The sequence below is a fragment of the Beta vulgaris genome, chromosome 7, assembly GCF_026745355.1.
Source record: "Beta vulgaris subsp. vulgaris cultivar EL10 chromosome 7, EL10.2, whole genome shotgun sequence".
Lineage (NCBI taxonomy): Eukaryota > Viridiplantae > Streptophyta > Magnoliopsida > Caryophyllales > Amaranthaceae > Beta > Beta vulgaris.
In genome coordinates this window covers 48,598,169-48,620,384 of record NC_079208.1, presented here as the reverse complement: position 1 = coordinate 48,620,384, position 22,216 = coordinate 48,598,169, and the positions used below count along the sequence as shown (strand labels likewise).

The window sequence follows — 22,216 nt, the reverse complement described above, 5'->3', positions numbered from 1 at the left end:
TGTAAAGTAAAACGAAATAGAATTGTGCATACTAATTAATATCATGTACACTGCGATGTGTGATAGAAATTGTTTTATACTTCATCCGTTTCATTTTAATCTACACACTTACACTTTTCACGCATATCAATGCAAAACTTTGAGGACATATATATTTAGTTTTGTATTTGTAAAAATTATAAAAAGTATATATTAATAAAAATACATGTGATGATGAATCTAACAAGATCCCACATGATTATATTTTCATCCCCGTATCAATCACAAATGATAGTCAAAATGAAATTTGTGAATAATGTAAAATATCAAAGTGTAACAATTAAAATGAAATGCAGGGAGTAGTAGTTATCAACGCACAAGTCCAAACTTGGTAAGGTTTGATACACTTAAAATGACTATTTTTGTGATTTTGTTGTTAGAAGAGAGTGTATTTTACCATCCGATGCCTAATTAGTCATTAGTGTATAATCAATAGCGTTGGAAAGAGGGTTATGTGCAAGAACTATATTTCCTGATTATGTGACCAATCTAGAGAATCATCATCATCAAGCAATGATTAGGAGCACAACTTTATCACCTATGAACAAGTCCTGCATCTCTTATGGTAGCATCCATAAGCAAGTTAATGGTATACTTTATATGATACTGAAGTTGGTTTTAACTAAAAAGTTTGATTGTCCTTGATATAAATCTGCAACTTTTTTCACATTATACAATGTCTTCTTTTTCTATTTGCAACAAGAGATACAGGGGTGATGATAATATATTACTATCTGTTTTCATCCCAAGAGAAAAACAATCACACCATCTTTATAAACTATATACCCTATAATGCTATACACAATTGATATGATCAAGGAAACAAAGTGAAAATGCTCATTAAAAATTTCCTCAATTCAGAGAAGCAACCGCCAAAAAGACAAACAAAATCTTTGCTTCAGGATATATTAGGTGTTCTTCTCAAGAACTGATAGTGCTGGTGCCAGATAATTGTTCGCCTTATCAGGTAAATGTGCAACCTGCAAATCACCAGAAACATAAAAGTTGCATGAAAAACCAGAATTCTGGATGGTTTTTATCAGTTCAAGCAAACAACTATTTCTATCAAGGAAGAAGTAAAACCCGGATGGTCTCTTACCAGTTCATAAAGCTCCTGACCTTGCTCAGCTACGTACTCGTAGCATACCTGGAATTTTGCAGTAAGATTAGATATGGGGAGTTTCAAATACTCAAACTGATCATGAAGTTGGTAATTTGAGAAACAAGTAACTCACATCAAAGCTCTTATTTCTGGCAGTAGAATCATGCAACGCCTTGACACAGATATCGGCTACATCAGCACAACTTATTCCCTACAGTCAGTTTTAGATTGTAGATGAATCAGACATTGAGTGAAAACTTATAAAATTCAGCAAATTACATGTTGATTCTACTCTCTTCTATTATGTTCAGTTTACCTGAGAAATTCTGTTTCCTTGGTCAAATATCAGAGCACGTTGCCCACCAGGTTCTTCCTGTGGAAACAAATTATACATGCACACGTCTAAGTTGATATATAAGTATTCTACCACATCATTCAGATTTCAAAGTTTAATACTGGAAGTACATTAAGGAGATGTTGAGCATACCTTCAAAGGACCAGGGCGGACTATTGTATATCCAAGTCCTGATCTTCTTAATGAATCTTCACCAGCCTACCGAGGAGAGGAAGAAAAAAAAAAACTTAGTTATTGAGTTCCCACCAACAAAGTATTTATATGTCCTTAATGTTCACCCTAAAACAATAAGTTCAGATAAGGGCTACCCAAGTTTAATGTACGGTTAAAATAAGTTTTTTGATAATTTCTAAGAAATAAGGGCTAATAAGTTCAGGCAAGAAGTACATGTTATATAAGGGTTTTTCTAGACAAAAGAATGAAGCCTAAGACCGGGCTAAGAGGATGGAGATTGATAGAAGCTGCTGTAAAAGGTCAGAGTCATATATACCTTCTTAGCTCTCAAGACCTGGTCCCTTCTTGAGGTCTCTATTCCTGATCCTGTACAAGATACCAAGATGAAATCTGTTTCCGGACCACTCTGCATAAATGAATACAACAGTTATCAGAATGAGCCGTCACATAGTTTTCTAAAGGCACCGAATAGAAACAATTCTACACTCACAGGTAAAGCTTTTATGTATTCCAAAATTAGCTCAAAGTTTCTTGGATCTTGCTTCATCCCTTTCTGCCCTTCGACAGGTCTCTGCACCAAGAATCATGACAAACAGATTAGCAGGATACGGAAAAATATGTAATATGAACTGCATTTCCTGTGCAAATAAACATATTGCCTTTTGGCAGAAATCACTTGAGAGAACCAAGTAAACTGAATTAAGGGTGCTTCTCTCCGCCTGAATATTGCTGAGTGAACTTAATTGAAACTATGGGAAATTAGCTTAACTTATTCGTAATAATCTGAACTTATTGTTCCTGAAACTTATTTAATATGGTGAATTGGAAGCACCTTTAGATAAAGCACACTTTTGACAGAAACACTAGCACTATTGAATTTGATTTGAAAGGAAGCTGTTTCTTATGGCAATACAACCTGTAATAGTGCAATTTTGTGCTTGATTAACAACTTTAGAAACGCCGGAGAGTTATCAACGGAATCTAAGTGGATCCTAAAATGTTCCTCAGAAGTTAACTATAAGGGAGCTTTGATTCTTTGCATCATAAGTTCCTAGTCCTCTTTAGGAACACTTTTAGTTTTTCTTTTACATGTTCAATTATTCAAGCTTACAAGTTCACACAACAAAAGCGAACATCAGAATTAGAAGAATACCTGTCTTCTAGGCTCGAAACGTATGCTCATAGTGTGCACAAGAAATGGATCTAACGGTGGATCATTTGGATTCACTGAGCGGAATGTTGAAAATGGAACTCTGACCTTTGAAGCAGTAAAGAGAAAAGTGTGGGTTTCAGAAATTAACTAGCTATTTAGAAAAATGAACTTTAATAAGGAAAATATCTAGAAGTTCAATCAACATTTTCCACTTAAAGATTTCATACCCTGCAAAAGCCTACTTTTGTATTAATTCTTGAATAATACATTTTGCTTTGGGATGAATCTGCAAGAGGACCAGTTTCGAGGATTACAACATAAGTACGACCATTGCCACCAACCGAGAGAACAAGACCTTCATACCTAATCATCATGAATTTCCCAACATCAGCACATAGTTATACATCAAATACTATTATGAATAAACGGATGTACATTATTACAGTAGTCAGTTGGACTTCAAAAGTATATACCGGTCTAGAGTAGAACCCAAGGGAAGTGAAAGCTTTCGTGATAGTTCCACATATCCTCCTCTGGTGAAAACATACCCTATAACGAAATTGGTAGATTAGAAAAAAATACCTTATCATGAAAATAAGTTCAGACAAGTTCTTTTAAAGTTGAGCTCAGGGAAAAAAAAGTTAAAAATAGGAGTTGACAAAGGTCAATAAGTTAAAAGGATGATTAAGGGCCAATAAGTTCAAAAAGGATTGATATGGGCTAATGAGTTTAGATAACAGATAATATGTTTAGATAATGGCTTATAAGGATTGAAATAAGGTTCAATAAGTTCCGGTAAGTTCATTATAAGTTTAGCTTAGTTATTTCAACTACAAATAAGTTAGAGGAGATAAGAAGTGAGGTTCGTTTCACAAAACACAAATTGCCAAAAACACATGTATGTACCAGAAAAAATGGCGAGGCCATTCTCATTAAACTCAAATTTGGCATTCATTCCTCCATCATATTTGCTCGCTACCACATCCTGGAAATAAGTTCCCTGACGTACTTCCCATCCTTCCAACGAATCTTCTGATTTAAATTTCGTAATTAGAAGCTTGCTTTTGCTGCTTTTACCTGCTCGCAACTGTGCCAATTGGTTGTTGTAGTCCTGTAATATACACCATTACATCACCACCTCTTCTAATTATCGGTTGATTCATATGCAATGTTGCCATTTAACAAAATGATTCCATTTACTTTCTTCTTATATGCTACTTTAGTAATAAGTTATAATAAATAGCAATCAGCAATGTACACTACTGGAAGAACTCCATCGCCAAGTTCCATTTCCAGTGACAAAAGAGCATCAGACTAACTACAAATTCCACCTTCTAGCCATGACAAGGAAAGACACGTCATGTTCAAGCCACTAAATATGCATATGATTAAGCATTGACGTACTTATTGTCCTGCTTTTCGTACACATCATTGAAGTTGTATAAGACTGCACTAAAAATTATAGCAATACACTTATGTAATGATCTATATTAGCAAGTCAAATCTTGCATATGTTTGAGCTAGTGCAAAGAGAAAGGAATCCTTTTTTTGTTGTATAAGATAGGTACCTGGAAGGCTTTAGCAACATTGCAGACTCCACGGTTGTCAACTCTGTTGAGATCCCCTGTAATGGAAGAACGAGCAGTGGCACAATAGATGATTTTGCTGCAACCTTCCACCGCAGCTTTGATACTCGCAGGATCACCTACATCCCCAACCACGAGTTCCACTGACCTCGGTAGCATATCCGTCACTCCTTCATCAATTCTCCTCACGAAGCCCTGAAAATTTAAAAGTTTTATGTTTTTGACAGCTTAGAGCAAGTCCTCTGAGTATAGCTCAAATGAAAAACAAATGCAATTATATATGTTCCTTATATCAGTACACTTTAAGTTTTTGAAAATTCATCAAATTCAGTCTTGCTAAGGTAAAGAACTTGTTTCACTTCAAGTTCAGTTGACTACATCACATAATCTAAGTTGTACTTTGCTTCTATCCTAATTCCTAGTATATTACTTTGAAGTAAGATATTAAATTAGCATATGCATCATCAATCTGTAAGACTAAAACGAGAAAAACTTCACCAATAATGGTTTGAATCTATTATGTTATTATACTTCTTACTGATGGCACCAAATTAGTATTTAAGAGTACTAGTGAAAGACATTGTAGAATCAACACAAATTTCATTATACATATGAAGATTTTATCATGCCAAAAACCTTAAAACTAGTACCAATGTACATGATTAATACTAGAAGGTGTTTAGTTGGTATCACAAAATGTGCCCAATAATACTCTAGTAGTACCAAACAATGTGCAATTAATACTAATACTATCTCTTGTAGTCCAAAGCATACACTCACATTTAGTGATTAACTACTCCTCGGAATAAGACTACATACAAACAATACATACAGGGACATAAGCACAACATCAAGAACAACATGACATCCAAAGCAAGAGAAAAAGATTGCAACCAACATACATTACCTTAACACTATAACCTCGGAGCATGAGCTTACGAACGACGAGGCGGCCTATACGACTCGTAGCACCAACAACAAGAACAGTAGTGTTTTGAGCACCAGGAATAGGTGCACCATCCCCATACACTAACAAGTTACTACCCTCATCATATTCAGTCCTTGAAATCTGACCCAAATTAGAAAATTTTTTCCACACCTGATCAAATATCTGCCTTGATTTCCTCCCTAACCCAACTGGATTAACCACTTCATCTAATCTCTTTATCACATCACTACTATCACTCTTCTCTACCTCAACATTGTTCTTAATAATTTGCTCATTTTGATCAATATCTTCAACTTTAAGCTTCTTGTTTTTGGTAGAACTATTGTTGTTCTTTTTGATAATCTTGTTTTCTTTCTTACCTGTACTGCTGTTTTCAGTACTTGCAGATGCTTTGGGAATAACCACAATCTGGGTAGTTCTGAATTTGTCATTGGATATTGAAATTGTTCTCCTTCTGCTGCTAGTTGTATTGGTTGTTGCAGCAAGCAAATGAATTGCTGTTGCTGTTGCAGCCATTGATGAAAAAAATTGAGTAAATTTGAAGAATTGGGTTGTTTTGAATTTTCTTTTCTGATGATGATCAATCATCCATTGAAAAGGAAAAAGAAAAACTTGCAAATTATGATAAGGGATAATGTAAGAATTTGGTGATGATAAAAATTTGAACTTTGTGTTGTTGTTTTGCAAGGTGCCTAGAATCTAAATGCAAATGGGTAAAGAATTTGTGATGATGATAATTTGAAGTTTAAGCTAATTTAGGAGGTCCCCAGAATCCAACTGTGAATGGCCAACATCAGTAAGTGAAGATACAAAACTGATCTTAAAAAGTGGACTTATCCACCACATAATATTGCTATAGGTCCCCACCTCATTTGTGAAGGAAAGGAGGAAGCGTATATATCCCTTTGTGATAGCAAATTTTTTGCTAGGTACAAAGAATAGACATATATGGACTTGTGTACGGGTTTAGTTTGGACCAGTTTTACACGTACATTCTTAGGGTAGTTTGGTTCAAGATATGAAATGGAAAGGGAATGGAAACAAATAAAGGAGGGAAATGGTAATAGTTATTGGAGGTTTGGTTCAAGCTGGAGGTGGTCATGGACCGGGTCAGGCCGCGCTTAAAAAATTGCCCATTGGTCGGGCTGAGCCAAAATTTGGGCCAAAATTTTGTGCACGAAGCCCACTATTTTGGGCCAAAATCGGGCCAGGTCAAAAAATAGACTAAAGAATCATTTTTGGCTTGCCCAAAGAAAAAAAACAGGTCGGGCCGACCGTGGGCCAAAAAATGCCCAAACCCGCCCAAAAATCAAGTCGGGCGGGATGAAGTTGATCAGGTTTAGTTCAAGCCATGGAATGAAAAGTGAATGATAACCATTATCAGTTTATCACCAACTAATGAGTTTTGTTACTTGAGGGGGAGGTAACAAATTGGGGGAGTTCATTACCACTAAGTAATGCAACGGATTGGAAATGTGTTGAACCAAGATAAAGAAAAAAATTAGTAATTGATTTCGTTTTTTAGAGTCAAAAATAGTGAACAAACGGACTCTTAAACCGGAGAGAATGAATGAAAGAAAACTTCACTTTCAATGAACCGATGTTGGTAGTAATTGATTGTATAACCTCGAAATCAAGTGTGAGATATCCACCTATAATTCCATTATACATATCTCATTCTCAGGTAAAAGGTCTCCCTAAACATTATAGAATAGAACTCTAAGAGCCTGTTCTCTTCGGCATAAAACAGATGGACTGAACTGAACTGAACTGAACTGATCTGATCTGAACTGATCTGATCTGAACTGAATTGAACTGATCTGAATTGAACTGAACTGAACTGAAATGAATTGTGATATGTGAGAGTAAAAGTATTGTCAAGAGCTGAACTGAACTGAACTGATCTGAACAGATCTGAACAGAATTGAACTGAACTGAACTGAACTGAACTGAACTGAATTGAACTGAACTGAACTGAAAATAAGCTGGGGAGAACAAGCCTTAAGTTTATTGCCTAAGAGATACAAATACCACCAAGGCCTCTTGGCCTCTTGGCCTCTTGGGTCTTTTAATCATGATAATATTTAAAATGCATTTATTTCATATTAGAGATCGTAATTTTTTTTGTCTTGTTTTGGACATTTTATTTAATTGAGTTTAATTATAGATAAAATTCATATCTCATTCATTCTTTTTCTATTGCAACAATAATAATTTGGACAATTTTTATCTATTGTAACAATTTCATTTTTTGATATAAAAAACAATTTTATTTGAAGGGTACGTTTGTGTTTAATTACCCACCCTTTTCATTTTCTTAAAAAACCATCCTCAAATCTATTGTTGCAATGGAAAAAGTACGAAGGTAGTATTAGCACTTGTTCAAAAAGTACCATCAATTTTTCAAATTTTCTTTTAAGATTTTAGAAATTTGATATACTTTAGATAATGAACTAGTTTTTAGACTGAATTATGTCTTGGGTAATTATATTTTTTGTATATTAGTATTTTACTTTCAAAGACAACGTCAAGTATAACTTGGTTTAATGAAGGAAAGGTATGATTCATTCATATTGTATATATGTACCATAATAGAATAAAGAAATTTTATATTATTTAATCAATTTTTTATTTACGATTCATAGGCTCGTGCTCTTTTGAAAGAAGTCAATCAAAAAATCAAGATATATAATAAATTAAATAGATTTTTTTTCCGTTTTTCATTTTATATTCTATATCTAATATTCATATTGATGTTGAGCATTTCTTTTAATATTATCACGATACATCTTGCTTCTATTTCTCCAAGCAATACTCTTCGCATCGCAATGCTTATTGTATCACCTTTACCTTTAATAAGCGAAGAGAAAATAAAGAGCCCGTGATAAAGGCATTTACTATATGTTCTTGATTCAACACACTTCCGCTAAAGTGTCCGAGTATATCTCTTATTTTCCCTCGAACCATAGTAATATTTTACAAAATTGATCATATCTTTTAATCATTTATTTCTCTTAAAATCTCTTTAAGATAAATTCCTATCAATGATAAAAAAAAAAGAGCAAAAAGCTACATTATAAACAAATAAAAAAATAACAAATCAAAGAAAAAGAAAAAAGAATAGTCACGAGGCTTATAGTAACAATCAAGAGAAAGACGAATGAGCCGACTTGGTTTTTTTTTAAGACATTAATATATAAACTTGAAGTCACATGATCAAATCTTATATGATGCGTTTACCAATTTTTTTCTTATTTTATCTAGATTACAAGGAGAAAAAAAACCCTAAGAAGAGCGCCATATAGCTTCGTTCCTTTTTTATTTTGACAGGAAAATAAAAGATTTCATTTATAAGGGATAGCCAAACGATACTTAAAATCAATTCCTGAAAGATCGAAAATTCCAACACAAATATATAACACCTTAGAACTAGATACATCGCAGATCTGATTAAAAATAGCCTTCAAAAAAAAAAACTTCATCTGAAGCAATACAACCTATGAGTTCACTCTGATTTGGCTTAACTTCCGTTGATGCATAGTCGTTTGGGTGAAAATACTTCGTGGTCTTCTAGATTCATACAAAGAATAAAGATTGTTAGATCTTCCTCCTTCATCAGACGAACGAAAATAGAAATTGAACACCCTAAAATAAATACCATCTTAAGGATAGAAATACTTATTAGAAGCAATTGCAAGAGTTTTTGGAGCTTACCACCGGTGCGAACACCAGTGGAAGCCCTACAAAGATTTACAATTGAGCTGTCAAGAAGAAAAGAGATGAAAGAGAAAGAAGGTTAAAAAATGAAGGAAAAACTTTCAAAAAAGAAAAAAAACCTAGCAATGGAGGCTAGAAAAAAACCCTCCCAAGGAGAAATCCTAGAGATAAAAAATTCTCCCAATAAGAAACCATAGAGGGAACTTTTGGTTCCTTGTTTAACATCTTTTCATATATTAATACTAGCTTTTTCTGCACGCTACGCGTGCAATGACATTTTAGGCATAACTATTACTCAGTATTAAAAGAAATGAAAAGTATAGATAAATAGATGGATAGAATCAGTCAATACTTATATTTATTAGGTTTATATTGAAAATTGACAATAAATAACTGAAAACTACTTTATTTAGTGTTCAAATCTTTATTTTATTTCAAAAAAAAAGAAATAATATTAGAAAAATCGCAAACTAGAAAAAAAAAACTATATTTCGATGTGAAGTATAGTGAAAGTGTTTGACCAATGTTGTTGGGCCAAGCCCACTAAACAAAATATTCACGGCAAAGTACGTAGCTTTCAGTTTCACATCCTTTAGGGGGCGTTTGGTTGTAAATGGGTAAAGGGAATGGAATCAAGAAAGGGGTAGATGGAGAAAGGAAATCAAAACCTTTAGATTTAATGTGTTGTTTGGTTAGTACATTGTCTTTCCTCTTTCTTCTTCTTCCACCATAGCACCACCATATCCCCCCCTCTTGATATCCCCCGCCACCTCTTCCACACCCCAGTGTCGCCGCTGCCCCTCCCCACCCCAATTCCGCCGCCGCTGCCCCTCTCCTTGCGGTTGCGACGTCTCCATCCCCTCCCCTTGTTGCTGCAACCCTGTCAATTCCACCTTAGCCCCTTGCCGTCGCAACGTTTCCCCTCCCCTTGCCGTCGCATCCTCCCCTTCCCCTTCTAATCGCTGCATCTTTTCTCTCCCCTCCCTTTCTCTCGATTCTTCCATTTTTTCTAGGGTTTGTAGGTGGGCGGTGGTTTGGGTGGTGGGTGGTTGTGGCGGATTTCAAGTGGTGGGTGGTTTTCACGTGTGTGGGTAGCTTGGTTTGGCGGCAGTTGGGCAATTTTGGTGCCGGTTGGGTGGCTTGGTTGGGCGGTTCTGGTGCCAGTTGGGTGGCTTAATTGGGCGGCAGTTGGGCAGTTCTGGTGCCGATTGGCGGGCAGGTGGAAGGGTTGGGTGGTAATAGTGGTTGGGTTAGATGGTTAGGTGGTCAAGTGGTGGTGGTGGTTGGGTGGTCAAAGATATGGTCAATGATGAATCAAGAAAGGGTAAGTGAAACCTTGGGGGATGGGGGGAATGAGAGTAGAGGACTTTGGGGGTAAGGAGTGAATAAAGGGAATCATTAAATTGAGCAAACAAACAACAAGTAAGGGAATCAAGTAAGTTGATTCCCTTACCCTTTCCAGAATACCCCTAACCAAACGCCCCCTTAGTGTGTTGGGGAATAAGTAACAAATCTCTATTATATAAGGGAAGAGGGGAACAATGGTGTCCTCTTTTGAAATGCCTATTTTGTCCTCCTTCCCTTTCTAAATTACAAAAGGAATGTCAAAATCAAATCGACACTCAAAGAAAACTGTCGATAATTAATTTACAACACTCACTCACAAATCACTGAAAAGAAGAAATATTACAAATCACTCATACAATTGACAAAATCGCGTCATAAAAATCACTCAAATAATCAGGATACTTTATTAAAACTTAAAATTAACACACAAACTCAAACTAATAACCTAGAACGTCAATACATAAAAAAACATTTACAAAAATATACTTACAAATCACTATTCTCAAGAACCATTCACAATTAATGGTGGGTCATGATAAAAAATAGAGGTGTATTTGTAGTAAAATCAGAATTTAGAAGTTAGACAAAGAAAAAAAAATTTACTTTTTTATAGTGTTTCCTATATATAATGAAACTTATACATACATTTGGACCTATCTTTTTCTATTATATAATAGCGATTAATTATCGAGGTAAAAATATTTATATAAAATATCATTCAAGAATTAAAGTACAACATATCTCTATTATATAAGGGATGGGGGGAGCTACGATGTCCTCGAATGAAGAGACTATGTTACCCCCCCTTCCCATTCTAAATTACAAATTCACTTACAAATCAAATGGGGCTTCAAACAAGAATACCAAAATATAATTATAACAATCACTCACAAAGTCAACTAAAGTCATAAAATTGCATAATTTACGTTATGCAAATCATTAAAATGAGAAAACTTTACAAAAACTTAAAAATTCACTTACAAACTACAATCTATGAAAAAATTGACTTGAAATCAAAGTGTCCACTTTCTTTACAACCTATGAAGTACTGTACTTAATTCAAAAATAAACAAAAAAATTATAATATTAGAAATCATTACTAAATTCAATCATATTTCTATTTGTTCATAGAATTTAACTTTGAAAAGTAAAAAAAAAAAACAAAAAGAATGGTGAGAGACTTAAGTGACAGAAACTAAACCAATCAAATTTTGCAACTAAAACAATTATTGTTCGTATGTCTAATGTTCAAATTTTGACTCTTATGCCGAAGAAAATCGAGTTTCTGTTTCGAAAAATATTCAAGCACGCATCGCGTGCAAAAAAATTCTAGTATGTAATATATGGGAAGGAAAACATAGTATAAAATGGCAAAAATCACACAATAATATTTTTACATGGAAAACCCTCTTAAATTAAAAAAAAAACACGATCCCGATCTCTAGGGATGAAAACGTCACTATAATATTTTTGGAAGTACGAAGGTAAATACTACAACTACATTGGACAACTAGCATTTTTTGCACGTCATGCGTGCATGTTATATTAACATCTTTTTTCTCAATTAGTTATTCATGGATGTTATAAAAAAATTGATTAGAACAAAACTATATAATTATTTTTAATATTTTTTTCTTAAATCTATGTTTCATTGGTTGTTATAATTATTTGTTCCTCATTATTCAAATATACTACTAAGAGAAGGAAATATAAAGCAGAAGAAAGTTTGTGCTCAAATAAAGTGTAAGAATTTGGTTATTGTTGAATATTAATAAAGTGAAAAAGTTAAATAGAGATTACTGAATAATAATCAACATTCAAGTTCTAAGCCTCTGTCTGGTAGGGCGTAAATTATCTCCTTGAAAACTGTTTTCATTTATTTTCAGTTTTATATTATTTGGTTGGAAAAAAAGTGTAAAACAATTTTCTCTAGAAGTAAAATTGCTCTCCCAACATTGCAATGATAGAAAAACATTTTCCCTTCAAAATAAAGAGAAATTTCCTTCATGTTCTTATCTCTCTTGCACACTATTCTCACTACATCCGGGTAGGGATGACAAAGGGTCGAATCTGGACCGCGTCCATCAGAATCCGGATCCTTTGATAGAGACTTGATCCAGACCCACCTCAGATCCGACCGGTCTGGAAAACTAGGACAGGGTACTACGGATGCAACGAATTCGGGTCCTTAACATGTCCAAAATGGATCTGTTTATTTTTACATTATTTTGCAAAAATCTCTACAAATTAAGCAACTAAACCACAAAGTCACCCCAAAATTAAGCAAATAAATTACAAATCAATCACAAAATCCAACAATAATAAGACAAATTCAATTAAACAATTTCAGCACCAAATTACATCAAATCCGAAACGAATTCCCTTTGAAGATGTAGATGAAAAAAAAATCACTTCTTCCTAACGTTTGTCCCAAAACACAATATTAATGTGAGGGTATTTAGGATTGAGAATATTGCTTTTTAAACTATATTTTCAACATATATTTTTACTTTTAATTTTTCCGACCTGATACCTTTTCGTCATTTCGATCCTGGCTTCGCCTCTGCTCCAAGCAAACCCAAAATCACTTTGGAGGCCAAGCTTCACATAATCACCTTGGAGGCCAAAGCTCCAAGTTGCCAACTTACCTTTTTGCTGATTTTTGCTGGAAATAAGTTAGTCGTTGCTCCATAAAGTCACAAGCAGTTGAGTTTCTAAAATACCCTTGCTTGTAGGGATGGCAAGCAGGGCGGGTGCGGAGGATGATACCTCTACACCCACACCCGCATAAAATTCCCATCCCATTCTCGCCCCATCACCATTGCGAGGGAAAATTCCATACCCATCCCCGCCCACCAAGTAAGTATTTAAACTTACCCGCACCTGTTTCGTACCCGTATTGTACCCAAGCCACTTCATTCCCGTCCTACCACTCGCATGGGTACCCGCATTCCCTTTATACCCACATATTTATATTTTGCAAGAAAAAAATATTAATGATATAAGTATATAAATAAAATTTAAATAAAAAATATGCGGGATAGAGCGGGGAGGGCGGGAATGGGGCGGATACAACATAAAATCCACACCCGCTCCACCACCCATTACAGGTACAATTTTTAATCCCTATCCCTACCCATCCCCGCCAAACCTAGACCCATTCCCGTCCCACTTAGGCGGGAATGGGGCGGGTCTCCTACTTGACCTATCCCACTGTCATCCCTACTTGTCAAGTGCCAGTTCGCTAATAGAAGTGGAATTATTTGTTGGAGATTTAGAGTATATAGTTTAGTTTATTTCATGATGTGTTATTTGAGTTACTTGGTCATGGTGTTGTTGCTCAACTTAATACATGTATTATATAATGCTATGCAAGCCTCATCCATGTTGCACGTCGCAGCAAGCCTCGCAAATGTCGTCACAGCTCTATAGCTCGCACAAGCAGCAGGCAGGGGTCTGGTCGCGAGTCGCGACCTATGTCGCACCTCGCGAGTGCTTTCGTCAGTGGGCTGGTTGCGAAGCGGAAGGAGCGAGAAGGCAGAACGATGCTCGCGAGTCGCGACCTGGGTCGCACCTCGCGACGGCGCCCAGTCGCGACTCGCAACGCTGTTCGCGGCTCGCGTTTGCCTTCCTGTTTTCTGCGGTTTTGCATGGCTTCGTGGATAATGACGGTTTGTTGATGTATTGTTTCAGTTTCTCAGAAGACAATAGAGCATTAGTATATATATGAGATTTCTCATATGATGAAGGGTTAATGAAAAATCACATTCTCTCTATGCATAAGAATCAAAAGTTCATCATCTTTACAAATTTTTCTTCCTTTCACTCATTTGACAAATCTCATAACGAGCGTGATATTTGTTGTTCTTCTTTGTATCTCGGAAGTGAATTCCTTGCAACCCGTGCTCAGTGTAGGGTAGGAATATTGCTTTTGGGAAAGTGTCCTAACACGCCTAGAAGATTCATCATTCTTATAGTAATCATCTTTGTCACCCTTTTACAATTTCTAACAATCCAAAAGCAATATTACTTGAAGATGGCTACGGTACGTGAGTGACTTCGAATTTTCAGAAACTTGACAAGTTTGAGGTGTGGGTTCCGTAGATGGCAAAAGAAGATGCTTTTCTTCTCACTTCTCTTTCGGTGGCATATGTTTGAGTACTCCAAAACCCGAGTTTGTGGAAGATGAAACTTTGGAGGCCTCAAGGAGAAGGAACAAGTGGGAGAACGATGATTATATATGCGTGGTCACATTTTAAACGGTATGTCTGACACTTTATTTGATGTTTATCAATTCTATGAATCCGCTAAAATGCTTTGGGATGACCTTGAGTCAAAATACATGGCCGAAGATGCATCTAGTAAGAAGTTCTTAGTTAGTAATTTTAATAACTTTAAGATGAATGAAACAAGGCCTGTGATGGAACAATTCCATGAAATTCAAAGGATTTTAGGAAGTTTTAAACAACACAATATTAGTATGGATGAAACATTTATTGTATCTTCAATAATTGACAAATTACCACCAAGTTGGAAGGATGTTAGAAATACTCTTAAACATAGGAAAGATGATATAAATGTGGAACAATTGGGTGCTCATCTTCGGATTGAAGAGGGCATTCGGGTTCAAGATGGACAAAAGGAGGTAAATCCTAATTCTTCTACCATTAACATGGTGGAGGATGGAAAGTTCAAAGACTCAAATCCTAAGAAGAGGGCTAAATACACCAAAGGCAACAATTTAAGAAGCCTAAGAATGGTGGAGTGTTCAACAACGTGGTTGTTGGGAGTGTGGCAAGCCCGGACACTTCAAAAAGGATTGCTTCCTTGGAAGAGAAGATGAACAAAAAGAATGAGCAAGGTGGAGGGAAAGGCGAGTCTAGCCAATCCCAAGCCAAACAAGGTACTTGTGCACAACTTTCATGTAATTCGAGTTTGAATTATATGTGTATGATTTCTGAAATCTTTTGTGTACAGGATGATTGTTCATGGTATATCGATTCAGGAGCTTCAAGGCATGTGTGCAAGGAGCGCTTCATTCAAAACCTTCAAGGAGGTGGACAATGGAGAAGTTCTATACATGGGAATGACTCTACAGCTCAAGTTCTTGGTGTAGGACAAGTAGAGTTGTCTTTAGTTCCGGAAATCTCTAGTGTTAAGAGATGTTGTATTTGCTCCGGAACTTAGGCGTAATCTAGTGTCTGGAGCTATCTTGAATCGAATAGGTTTTAAAATGGTTTTTGAGTCGGACAAGTTTATATTATCTAAGGGTGGTTTGTTTGTTGGACTTGGTTATTTATGTAATGGTATGTTTAAACTTAGCATTTCAAATGCTTTAGTAACAATGTGTGTGTTATTAATGATAATTCTTCTCTTTGGCATTTAAGACTTGGTCATGTTAATTATAGAAAATTATATTCTATGGCTAAGGATGATTTAATTCCTTCTTTTGATCCAAGTATTGAGAAGTGTAGAACATGCATGCTTACCAAAATAACTAGGTGTTCTTTCCCTAATAATGTGGAAAGAGATACTAAATTGCTTGATTTAGTACATAGTGATCTTTGTGATTTTCATAGTACACCTTCTTTAGGAAACAAAAATATATAATAACTTTATTGATGATCATTCACGATTTTGTTATGTATATTATTGTCTACTAAAGATGAAGCCCTAGAAAAATTTGAGATCTATAAAAATGAAGTAGAATTGCAACTAAGTGACAAGGTTAAACGGTTTAGAACCGATAGAGGTGGTGAATTTCATAATCCTAGTTATTTCCAAGCTTTAGGAATAATACATGAAACAACCGCGGCTTATACACCACAACAAAATGGTTAGCGGAAAGAAAAATAGAACTTTACAAGAAATGGTAAATTCTATGTTATCCTACTCGGGTTTGAGTGATGGTTTTTGGGGTGAAGCGGTTTTAACTGCTTGTTACATCTTGAATCGTGTTCCTATGAAAAAGAACAAAGTAACCCCTTATGAATTATGGTACAAACGAAAACCAAATCTAAGTTACATTAGAGTTTGGGGATGTAGGGCAATAGTGAAAGTGCCGGAACCTAAACGTAAAAAGTTAGGTGAAAGAGGAGTTGAATGCATCTTTATAGGATATGCTGCTCATAGCAAATCCTATAGGTTCTATGTTATAGAACAAAACGACTTTTGGTCGGTTCACACTATTGTGGAGTCAAGAGATGCAATTTTTGATGAAAATAGATATTCATCGGTTCCTAGACCAAAGGACATAACTCCAAGTACCGAAATTCAAGAAATTGATCAAACTAATGATCAAGAGTTAGATGAACAAATTCTAGATGAAAATGTTGCATCTACATCAACTCAACCAAGGAGAAGTAAACGGGTTAGGAAAGAGAAATCTTTTGGCCCGATTTTCATGTATATTTGGTTGAAGGATCAAGAGATAGTGTTTTGACTAAATTTCCATATGTCTATAATGTGGAAGGGGATCCTTTAACATATGATGAGGCCATGCAATCTCAAGATGCTTCATTTTGGAAGGAAGCTATTGATGATGAAATGGACTCAATCATGGGGAATAACACATGGGTTCTAGCGGACCTACCTCCTAAATGTAAACCAATAGGGTGCAAATGGATTTTCAAGAAGAAAATGAAAATCGATGGAACTATTGACAAGTTCAAAGCCCGGTTAGTGGCACAAGGCTTTTCTCAAAAGCCGGGTATCGATTATTTCGATACATATGCACCTGTAGCTCGAATCTCCACTATAAGATTATTGATTGCCTTGCAGCAATTCATAATCTTGTGATCCATCAAATGGATGTCAAGACTGCGTTCTTGTATGGAGAATTAGATGAGGAGGTTTACATGAGACAACCGGTTGGATTTGTTGTCAAAGGTCAAGAAAAAAAGGTTGCAACTAATTAGATCTTTGTATGGGCTAAAACAAGCACCTAAGCAATGGCATCAAAAATTTGATGAGGTAGTGTTGTCTAACGGATTCAAATTGAACAATTCAGAAAGTGTGTATATAGCAAATTTGATGACAATGGTCATGGTGTATGATTTGCTTATATGTAGATGACATGCTAATTTTTGGAACTGATTTATCCCAAGTTGAGTGGACTAAATCTTTTCTATCGTCTAAGTTCTCAATGAAAGATTTGGGGAGGCGGATGTCATTCTAGGAATTAGAATTAAAAGAAGCAAAGGTAAATTGAGTTTGTCTCAATCTCACTACATCGAAAAGGTTCTTAAGAAATTCGATGTTAGTGGTTGCTCTTTTGTGTCAACTCCAATGGACCCTAGTGAGAAATTACTACCTAATGTAGGTAGTGTGTATCTCAACTTGAGTATTCAAGGGTGATTGGATGTTTGATGTATGCAATGACGAGTACTAGGCCGGATATCGCATTTGCGGTAGGCAAACTTAGTAGGTATACTAGTAATCCTATGTACAACATTGGCAAGCTATTCGTCGTGTTTAAGGTATTTAGGAAAAACCAAGGACTATGGTTTATCCTAAGTGGATATCCTTCGGTTTTAGAAGGGTATTCGGATGCAAGTTGGATCTCTAATAAAGAGGATCACTCTTCCACAAGTGGATGGGTATTTCTACTTGGGGAGGTGCTATATCTTGGGCTTCCAAGAAACAAACTTGCATAGCGGATTCCTCCATGACTTCGGATTATGCTTTGTCTTCCGCAAGCAAAGAGGCGGAGTGGTTAAGAATCTCATGATTGAGATTCCTTTGTTGCCAAAACCGATATCGCCATAGCGATTCATTGTGATAACGATGCTGCTTTGGCAAGAGCATATAGTCAAGTCTATAATGGTAAGTCAAGACACATTGGTGTGCGGCATAGCTACATCCAAGGACTTATCAAGGATAGTGTAATCACTGTTGACTATGTACGTACAACGTATAATCTAGCGGATTGTTTTACAAAGGCCTTGGCTAGAGATAATGTAAAGAGGATGGCAATCGGTTTAGGATTGGACCCCTCGAGAATTACGAATGAGGGAATCTTAACTTAACGCCCAATATGACGTTGGGTCTTAAGTTCAATAAGATTAATTCCTTCATTTAGATGATTGTAGAACTTTGTTTATCCTAAGTTGTAGTTCTATACTGTGTTGTATAAGGAGGTTTATAACTTAATAGGTCTCTTGTTTATGCTTTTCACAGTAGCATGTATTTTAGAGATCTACCTATGTAATGTGAAGTTTAGCCGCTTCAAGGAGCTATTGGGGCATAGCTTTGATACACTTATGAATAGATATGGACACAAGGCTTTATGTGTCGGTTTATAATGAGTTTAAGTAATTTTATCTTGTTGTGATAGTATCTTCGGGTTTCCATTATGTATTGAAATTGGTTCAATCGTTATCGACACCAATTGGATACGTATACTTGGAATGTGTACTGTACTATATGGAAGTTCAAGTTTTATACACTTTCATTTATGCATAAGATTGATTTGTTATGATGATGTTTGTGCATAACTATTATGTATACTCTAAACGGGGGAGGATTGTTGGAGATTTAGAGTATATAGTTTAGTTTATTTCATGATGTGTTATTTGAGTTACTTGGTCATGATGTTGTTGCTCAACTTAATACATGTACTATATAATGCTATGCAAGCCTCATCCATGTCGCACGTCGCAGCAAGCCTCGCAAATGTCGTCGCAGCTCTATAGCTCGCACAAGCAGCAGGCAGGGGCCTGGTCGCGAGTCGCGACCTATGTCGCACCTCGCGAGTGCTTTCGTCAGTGGGCTGGTTGCGAAGCGGAAGGAGCGAGAAGGCAGAACGATGCTCACGAGTCGCGACCTGGGCCGCACCTCGCGACGGCGCCCAGTCGCGACTCGCGACGCTGTTCGCGGCTCGCGTTTGCCTTCCTGTTTTCTGCGGTTTTGCGTGGCTTCGTGGATAATGACGGTTTGTTGATGTATTGTTTCAGTTTCTCAGAGACAATAGAGCATTAGTATATATATGAGATTTCTCATATGATGAAAGGGTTAATGAAAAATCACATTCTCTCTATGCATAAGAATCAAAAGTTCATCATCTTCTACAAATTTTTCTTCCTTTCACTCATTTTGACAAATCTCATAACGAGCGTGATATTTGTTGTTCTTCTTTGTATCTCGGAAGTGAATTCCTTGCAACCCGTGCTCAGTGTAGGATAGGAATATTGCTTTTGGGAAAGTGTCCCAACACGCCTAGAAGATTCATCATTCTTATAATAATCATCTTTGTCACCCGGCCTTTACAATTTCTAACATTATTGTTCCTAGAATGTAGGAAAATTTAAGCAAGCAATAGACCATGTAACAAACTAACGGCCCTACGCAGGAATATTTCTCATCATGAATTTTCAATTACAATTAATATATAATTTTCCAACAATATCACCTCCCTTCTTCACTAAAACCCTTGTCAATTGTCAATTTGTCACGCATAGAGGATTCTTTTCTGATACTAAATCGAGAAAGACGAATTCATAGAAGAGTTACATCTTCGTAACTCCCTTCTAATTGATTCCTCGATCTAGTAAAGTCTAGTGACAAGTATTGAAGATCTAGGTGATTTTCGTGTCTCCATCTGAGTACAAATCCTGAGATCGATTCTCATCACTCGCTCTAGTGGCTCACTAGCACCAAAAATATCTTTGAGTACCTCTCAGAATATCCAATAAAACCAAAAAACAAAGAACACACAACAAAAATGATATCTTGGAAAAGTATATATCATGTATTATCAAACGTGGTACCACTTTATGTAGTAATGATCTTAGCATATAGTTCAGTAAAATATGGTGGAAAATATTTTCACCAAGTGAATGTGTAGGGATCAACAGATTTGTAGCCCTTTTCGCAACGCCGCCTCTCTCCATCAATTTCATCGCTAACAACAATCCTTATGCCATGAACTACCGCTTCATTGCAGCAGACACACTACAAAAAATTATAGTAATAGTAGTTTTAGTTTTATGGTGCAAGTTAAGTTCAAAAGGGTCTCTTGAATGGTGTATAACCCTATTTTCTCTATCAACTCTTAGCAGCACGCTTGTTGTGGGCATCCCTTTGTTAAGAGGAATGTACGGCGAAACGCCTTCGGAGTCGTTACTGGTGCAGTTATCTGTAATTTAGTTCATCATTTGGTTCCCTAGTTTGTTGTTCTTGTTTGAATATAGAAAAGCAACAGTTTTGATACCACAGCAATGTTGTGGGACTGAGATGCCTGATAGAAGTACCAGGGTGGTTGAATCTTGTAGGAATGGTGGGCATTTGGATGAACAAAGAGAAATTTGTGGTGTTGGTGAGGTTGTTCTTCCATCTGAGTCAAGTCTGATTGGTGATCAGGGTCAAGGTGGGTGTAGAAAGTCGGATGATCATGATCTTGACAATGGAGGGAATGCTAACCCTAAAGGTATATTTCCAACTTTTAATCAATATATTTTCTTGATGCAATTAAAGGAAACATGTTGATGCAACGCACCCTAAAAATAAAGCAGGTTAATGCAAAGTATAACTAGCTTACAAAGTCTTGTTGGTATGAAATCTGCCTATATGATTTTCTATACACTAAGAAAAAAAAAACATATGATAATATAAGAAAACATATGTTTTAAGTAGTGATTCTTTTACAAAGTAGAACTTTTTGCTTTCGACATCCTGTAATAGTGAAAATAATTATGAATTTTACTTTGCTTCTATATTACTATTTGGCTATTAAATTTAGGGAATTACAATTTACCGTGCGTTGGTGGCGGATTTTTTTAATAAAAAACTTAGCACATTCCGTTCTGGTGATGCTGGTGACGTTGACGGTTCTTCGCCGGACATTGTGATGCTCCAGTAGTGATGTGATAATGATGGTCCGCGACAGTGAGGTGGTGCTCTGTTAGTGGTGTTTAGCCGCGGTGGTGCGCAACTGTGGCTCCGGTGACGGTGGTCCGCCAATGGAGGTGATTTGCGGGTGGTGGTGGTGTCGAGTGTGCCGCAGGTGGTGATGGGGGACAGGATTCGAATCTGTAATCTTCAGGGCATGAGCCTGATGAGTTTTTCCAATTACTCTACCCTGCTTCTTCCCCCCGCCCGACCTGGGTTTGAGAGAGACTTTTCGCGCTGACCCTACTTCCGATACAACCGGAGAGACTTCCTAGATTGACAAGTCAAAATAGGATAAGCAGAAGGACTACCGCAATCAGAACTATGAAAGGCGCTAAGCTAGTTAAAGACAGAAGTTTCAAAATAGACTACCACCTCATATAGCCTACCGTGGTGCCGCCGGTGGTGGTAGTGCAAGTGAGAAAGGGGTGATAAAGTTGGAGTGAGGTGAGGTTGGATGAGATGTGAGAGAGTAAGATGGGTGAAAGGGGAGAGGTATGAGGGGAATTTGAAAGGAAAAATACAGGTGATAGGATAAATATGGACGGTAGATAGCGAACGGGTAAATTTAATGACGGGTAGATATGTATTTGGAAGTTTTTTGTGATGTGTCAACATTATTGAATATATTTGGGGATTAAGGTAGGGTTTGTTGATTGTTGTTTCAATAATGCATGTTCCATTGAGGCATTGAGCTGATTGAGGATTATAATCTTACTAAAGTTTGGTGGCTTTTCAGAGGCTTTTTAGATTTCAAGTGATTATGAGGCTTTGATGATTGATATTGACTTCATCAAATTATGAACTGTGAGAAATAACACCCCTCCCAAAGGATACAAGTGGCTTTCAAAAGTCAACCTTACATGGCAATTCGCAAGTATCCTTGCTCATGAAATGCACTAGTTAA

At 36.3% G+C, this 22,216-nt stretch overlaps 1 protein-coding gene and 1 pseudogene across 1 annotated transcript; one reads left to right on the top strand and one right to left on the bottom strand.

Annotated features, from left to right (window-relative positions):
* Positions 1-680: 680 nt before the first annotated feature.
* LOC104908702 (hypothetical protein) lies at positions 681-6,160 on the bottom strand. The gene is made up of 13 exons (XM_010697847.4): positions 5,317-6,160; positions 4,392-4,604; positions 3,730-3,934; positions 3,297-3,372; positions 3,051-3,186; positions 2,824-2,928; positions 2,161-2,241; positions 1,987-2,076; positions 1,629-1,694; positions 1,458-1,514; positions 1,275-1,352; positions 1,139-1,186; positions 681-1,019 (listed from the first exon to the last, which is right to left on the bottom strand). Exons 1-13 carry the CDS (start codon positions 5,944-5,946, stop codon positions 948-950), a joined length of 1,857 nt encoding a protein of 618 aa, XP_010696149.2. The 5' UTR covers positions 5,947-6,160; the 3' UTR covers positions 681-947.
* Positions 6,161-20,143: 13,983 nt separating this feature from the next.
* Positions 20,144-22,216, top strand: part of LOC125492021 (probable auxin efflux carrier component 1b) — a 5,673-nt pseudogene continuing 3,600 nt past the window's right edge.